This window comes from Nanorana parkeri, unplaced genomic scaffold (genome assembly GCF_000935625.1).
Source record: "Nanorana parkeri isolate BGI_ZX_2015 unplaced genomic scaffold, ASM93562v1 scaffold578, whole genome shotgun sequence".
Lineage (NCBI taxonomy): Eukaryota > Metazoa > Chordata > Amphibia > Anura > Dicroglossidae > Nanorana > Nanorana parkeri.
In genome coordinates, this window is record NW_017306846.1 from 473,698 (window position 1) to 480,614 (window position 6,917).

Below are 6,917 nucleotides of genomic sequence, written 5' to 3' on the forward strand. Positions count from 1 at the left end.
TCCAAGATTGAAAGTGAATGCGTACACAACGAGTACACACTGGCCGCTGGGTTACCATCCAGCAGCTTTCACTTTTGATTTTGTGAGAGGTTTCTAATAGCAGGAGTAAGAAATTGATGATGTAAGGGCCAGTGGGAGCGAGCAAAGTAGTCTGAGGCTCTGACACTCTAGGCATCAAAAAGTGTCAATAGTTTGACAGATTACAGCGCTGTTTATCCCCATAGAGGCCATTTATGTAAAAATGGAGAAGCCAAGCTTGAATAGAGGGGGGGAGGGGGGGATCTATTGTATGCCGCATACAATGCTGTTTAACACCCCTCTCTGGACAGGTTAATAACACCGCCTAGCTCCAATTATGCAAATGCAATCAACACCTGTTGGTAACTAACAGATTATGTGGATTGGAGCAACATTCACCATATTTATTCCCAGATAATTTTTGAATTGAATTCTGAATTGAGAAAGCCGGTCGGATGTCCAGTGAAACGTCTAAGAAAAACACAGCAAGTCCAGTTGTCTTGACATTTTTTTTTACAGATATCCCCATTCCGTTCACATGCACCATGTTCAGAGTGACAGGTCTGCCATCATATTTCATAGCTTCCTGACTGCAGGACCGACCCTTAACATTGGACACATTACCTGGACTTCCCAATTATATGACAACAGTGATTGACTGTCACGGTGATCAAGAGCCTGTCCTACTTGATCCCAATCATTGCTAGACGACAGCGTGGTCAGTGTTGGGGGTGCCGATTAAGTGTGCCCCCAGCACAACACAGCGCCAGATATATGAATACAGTCGGCATTAAAGACTTATTCTTGTATAAGTGACAAAAGGTTCCCTGTGTCCTTCATATGAAAGATTATAACCCTACTGCTAAGAAAAGGTTTTATGAATCAGTACATTGAAGGACATTGCTATCACCCGAGAAGTACTGAGGGTAAAGAAATAGACCCTACATATAAACAAATAAGGGGACACTTCCCCTTCTGCCAACAGGATAATAACTCTGTACACTGGTATTTGGACATGGCTGCGGGTGCAGCATATACTACCTTGTGGGCACTGATATATGATTATGATCCCTGATGCACAAGACACTTTTGAACAACCATCTTTACCTTTATGAATTAATTTGACAATGGACCTGTGTCCTCTAGGACTATATATTCCATTGGAGGAATTTATAATACTTGAGGACTAGGGATGCACAGATACCGGTTTTTCGGTATAAAGTACGAGTACCAATATTTTTTTTTTTTTTTTTTTTTTTTTTTTTTTAAAGGTACTTGCCGATACAGAGTACCGGTGCCCGAATATCAGGAAGTTGGCCGGTAGAGCATGACCAGTCGCCCGGCTTCCTGATTGCCTGTGAAGCAATCTAACGAAAGAAGGCTTCACTTGCCGAGGCTGCCTGGCTTTGTGGCTAATCAGGAAGCCAGACGGCACCTCATGACTCGTCAGGAAGCCTAGCAACAAGTGAAGCCAGCTTCCTAGCCAATCAGTAAGCCGGGTCATAAACACAACATCCGGCTTTCTGATTGGAAAGGAAGCCGGCTCCATGTTCCCCCGGCACATCTCCCTCTGACTGGAAGTTCCGGTATTGGAGGTAAATACTCAGTATCGGCACCAATACTAGTATAGATATCGGTGCATCCCTACTGAGGACTATTTCACATGGCTGACTATCCTACATAGCCCTCAAGGTGTTTGCGGACAATTTTGACATATGATCTACATTACAAGGGGGATAGTGTGTGCATAGGTACAATATTATCCGCTTTATACTGACTTTTTAGATAAAGCAGTATACTTGCAGGCCCTACAGCAGTTAAGACTTTTTAAACCTTTTTAGTATTAAAGTTTTTGTGTGAGCATAGTATGTAAAGATGTATTGAATTTTTATTCAGCTGTGGTGAAACTACAAATCCCATCATGCATCTGCCCCTGGGAGCCATGCCTGTGGCTGTCAGAGTCTTGCGATGCCTAAAGGGATTTGTAGTTGCACCCAGGGGCGTCCCGAGGCTGGGTGACACCTGGAGCGGTAACCGAGTGTCACCCCGCCGAGACGTCACTGCGCGTGACGTCACCACGCGCATGACGTCACCCGTATTCTGATACCTGCTGGCGGCCATCTTGGTGATGGACGCCGGCAGAGAGAGGAGGACTTGAGAGCTGATGTTTACGTACCCCTGATGTAGGCTCTATTTCTTTAGCACCAGTACTCTCATGTGAAAGCGATGTCAGTTTGGTGAAAACCTTCAATTTGTTCTTTAGTCTTTGTGAATCTATAGTAGATACTAAACAACTAAACAACTTCCTTAGGAGGTATGGACAGAAGCAAGGACAGCAATAGCATAAATTATCCAGATATAAGAGGTGCATACCTGGCCGTTCGATCTTTGCTTTACCAATAGGAACAACAAAGTCTTTAGACTGAGCTTCCTCAGAGAGTTCAAATGGGACACCGTACATCAATTCATTCTCCATAAACACCACTGGAAACAAAGACAACAGATTACATGACTTCATTAGATGAGTGTAGATAACATTCGTATTTGTCTGAATCCGTCAGTCAGCTGACCTGGATTATCATCCCGGATTGCAGCTTTCAGCAGACCCTTAGCATCTTCAGCATTCCAGGGACTCACAACCTTCAGCCCCGGACAGTGCCCGTACCAGGCGGCAAAGCACTGAGAGTGCTGGGCAGCCACACCAGCCGACGCTCCGTTGGGACCACGGAAAACAATCGGGACAGTGACGCGTCCGGCTGACATGTAATAGGTCTTAGCAGCAGAATTAATGACTTGATCAATGGCTTGCATGGAGAAGTTAAATGTCATGAACTCACAGATTGGCCTCAATCCAGCCTGTTGGAACATAAAGAGTTAATAAACAGGTGTCTATGCCAAACTAAAGGGTGATCGGTAAGCTGTAAATGACACCTACCATAGCAGCACCGACAGCAATACCTGCAAATCCCATCTATCAAAAACAAAAAGTCAGCATTAAAACATGATTGGTCACTTCACCTACAAGAGACTTCAGCTGGCCGTACACTATGTGAATTTCGGCCGGTTCTTGATGAACAAGCCAAAATGTGCACAGTGGATGCCGACGTCGTAACCCTTCGGGCCGGCATTCCTCAGTCAGCTGATCGAAAGAGCCGGTCGTAAACTAAATCATAAAATGGGGGGTGTGGGGAGGGGCTTTTTTTTTAGCTATATGGTTGATTTTAGCAGCACTGCTCCGAAATAAATAACAAGTCACTTTTAGGAGGGGTGATCCTTTTTCCAACTCATTTCTGGGTTTTATGTTTTCTGATATGTTGGTGTTATATATCTTTCACTTGGATTTTAGAAGTTGCACTGAGTAAATACAGCTGGAAAAAACAAAAGCTGTGTCTGTCTTCATTTCAGGCTGCAAAGCAACAAAACGTGATTATTTTAAAGGGGGAGGGGGCGATTATTTTCTACACCCCCTGTAGACACAATGCATCCACAACGCTTTATCCAGTTTTGTTTTCTAAAACACAAGAATTACCTCAGTTATCGGAGTATCCATAATGCGTTTGTCACCATACTTCTTCCAAAGTCCCCTGCTGACCTAAAGCAGAGACGCAGAAAATGTTACCGCATCATTTTGAAACAGAAACTTTATAAAACCTTATTTAAAGGTACACCTGAAAAAAAAAAAGGAGAGAAGATTTGCTATCTGATGGGGAACATCTAGAAATGTTACTTGTGCCCTTAAAGAAGAACTTCGATCAGACATTTTACTAACCCTTGCAGTGGGACCACACCTGCACTGCAAGAATTAACTGCTCATTTTTGCCTAGGGTCCAAACAAATAGTGTTTTTTGGACCCCAGGCAAAAATGAGGAGTTAACCCTTCGTTAAAGATTTACCTTATGTCTTAAATTACTGCTTAAAAATAGCATTGCACATCTCATGTCTAGTCTTATAGTTGTATATCTGCAGTGTCGGATCACCTAAGGCAGTGTCTGGCACCGCTAGCGCTACAGAATTTGTAGTGAGATTTGGTGATGTCACTAGTGTGCTGCCCATTGTTGCTGGAGAGGAAGCTGTACCCGAGGGCCTGCAATGCAAAGCTCCCCCTGCTTTTACTTGATTTATTTTATGGATCTGTACTTCCTTCATCTCTCCCGCTGAATCTTGAATATTCCCCCACCAGCCATCAAATCACTAATCACCAGGGGGGGGGCAGATCTGCTATAAGGAAGCAAAGCTCTGCCAAGATGGCTGCCTCCACACAGAAACGTTGCAAAACAAGACTTACAGGGTTATGCACAAAAGGGTGAAGAGTTTGGAGAAGGCAGGAGAAGTGATTCTAGGCCAACATAGCCGATTTGAAAATATCTCCAATTCAGCTCACTTTCCAGCTCAGCCATGTTGTCCTAGATTGTTCAGTTCTCCTGCCTTCTCCAAACTCTTCACCCTTCTGTGAATAACCCTGTTAGTAAGCCACTAATGGGGAGATGATCACCTCTAGGCAGCCTACAGACAATACTGATGACTAGTCTTTTGCCCTTTGTTTGACTTTAATGGGCACAGCTTCCACACTAATAAAATGAGCAGCACTGTTATAATCCACGGAGAAAGATTTAAAAAGATCAAACTCGATATATCACATTTGGGTCAATTCTGCCGCACAGTGTCACACACCAGCCGTGTTTTATCTCTCTCAGAATCTAACAGGGCGTTCTCTGTAACAGAGTTCCCAACTCCTTATCCTACCAATATGAGACTGCTTCACCTTGGAGGATTGTTCATGTATTTTGTATCATGGGGAAATAATCTGTAGGAGTGCGGCCACAATAGATCTATAAAGAATCATAGTATATTTGGGAGATGTGTGATCATGGGAGCGGGTTGATAGATTATATCTTTTCAGCCTTCATTAATGTCTGCTTCCATCGTTATCCGGCCACTAGAATATCCACACATGTACTCTACCTTATAAGCTCCATCGTATTGGGCAACTTCCTCTCCCAGCAAGAACACCTTCTCGTCTCTCTCCAGCTCCTCGTCCATAGCCTGGTTCAAAGCATCCCGAACAGTGATCTAAAACACATCATCATTTTATTCAAAGAATTCCTTACAAAGCAAAAGGGAAAAAAAACTTCTAGCAAAAGATTTCTGAAGACGTGAAGAAACATTCACAAACATCTAAAATAAGAGCTCCAGACCACAAAGTGGCTGAAAACTGCCAATGTGCTCAATGCTATATTACTGACATACCCTATTAAACCTGATATGGCTGCTTGTGTATCAGAGGGACCGATTTATGAACACTGGACCAAACGTAGATTTTTTTACTTTTTACTAAAGCATGATAGAGATGAAAGAAGAGCAGAAACAAAATGTAATCCTTGCAGTAGGGCTACCCCAGCACTTACAACCCTCACACAACGAAAGTCGTGTGAGTGTTGTAAGGTGAATGGCCAGCTTTAGACCTCTAGAATAGAGGGGGAGAGAAGTTGCAGGGACCAGTCTAGCAGCCAGACAGGATTGAGGTAACAGTATCTCTGTTACTTTAGCCTCCTACACAAAACGAGCACTTAACTCTTGCAGTGCAGGAGGGGGGGGGTAGCCCCACCGCAAGGGTTAAGAATAAATCTGCCCGGAGTTCTGCTTTAAGACACGTAAAAAGTATATTCTTGTTTAGAAGAGAGTGGAAATCCCGCTCTGGTACATACCGCAAAGGTGAACAGCACCGCAGCCAGCATGTTAAAGCCCATTCCTAAAATACAGGCTGCGGTGATGAGTCTGCATTGTTTCTCAATGAACTCTCTGCATGACACAGCATAGAGCACTCTGCGATTGGAGTAGAGGCCGCAGAGAGTCCAAAAACGTCACCAGCAGACCATTTAAACGTGAAAAAAAAAAATCTGTTTAATAACACACACTCGTCATTCAAATTCTAGAGTTGAGGCCGGTCACATGACTAACCAGGCTCTCCTCACAGCATTTTTTTTAACCTGTTGCTGTCAGCCATACACATATATGTGGCAGCAGAGTGGAGGGATATGAGGCTGTGCATGCGTACAGCCAGCGCGCTCACTCAGCACCCCCAGCACTGTGACCGTGTTCTCACTGACAGCTGCCGGCCACTGTTTACAATCAGCAGTGAGGAGGACAGACTCAAATCACATGATCAGCGTGACAGCCAATCACAGAGATCATATGACTGGGAAGCCCCACCTCCACCAGGAATGTGGAGAATATAATGCAGGCTCCTCTATAGATCTACTGAAGTCAAGACAAGTGGAGGCCGCTGATTCTTTGAATACATTTGGCAATGGCATGAGTATGCTCAGTGATCTTCTGCCAGCATCCATTTTCAGGAAGGATCATCTCTCCCTTTACTTCCTGGATTTCATACACGGTTAAATTGTAAATAAATAGGTTTTTTTTCCCTTTTGTTTTTTATAGCAGCGGTAGGAGCACACCACAGCTTTATAAATACCCCCATTCTGCAAATAAACCAATCACAGCGTGGTAAGGATTTCGCCTCCAGGACTTCTCTAGAGTCTCTCCCATCCTCTGGAACTCCTTAGCCCAAACTGTCCGTCTATCTCCCACCTTGAATGCCTTTAGGACTCATCTCTTCAGGGAAGCCTATCCTGCCTCAACCTAACCACTGAACCTTCACATTAGAGCTGCAGCTAACGATTATTACTTGGTGTGGTTGAATATGTAATGGATGCCTATGTACACAGGGTCAGGTTTCTTATCACATATGAGGATTCTAATTAAAAACATTTTCTACTGTCTCTAATAATGTCAAACACCCACAATGTCCCATCCAGCCAGAGACTGTGTCATTTTGGCATATTGTCAAGGACAAGACATATTCTGTGTCCTAGCTGGTGACTATGGCAGGGTCATTT

The 6,917-nt window shown here is 43.9% G+C and overlaps 1 protein-coding gene across 2 annotated transcripts in view; it reads right to left on the bottom strand.

The window, feature by feature from the left end:
- Positions 1-6,917, bottom strand: part of PDHB (pyruvate dehydrogenase (lipoamide) beta) — a 13,137-nt gene that overhangs the window by 5,965 nt on the left and 255 nt on the right. The window contains exons 3-7 of one of the 2 annotated variants that reach the window (XM_018562468.1): positions 4,981-5,090; positions 3,548-3,610; positions 2,954-2,989; positions 2,589-2,874; positions 2,392-2,502 (exon numbers count right to left, since the gene is read on the bottom strand). In XM_018562468.1, the coding sequence (XP_018417970.1) occupies positions 2,392-2,502; positions 2,589-2,874; positions 2,954-2,989; positions 3,548-3,610; positions 4,981-5,090 (606 nt within the window). The remainder of the gene's footprint in view (positions 1-2,391; positions 2,503-2,588; positions 2,875-2,953; positions 2,990-3,547; positions 3,611-4,980; positions 5,091-6,917) is intronic. The other variant, XM_018562467.1, reaches the window with a different exon arrangement.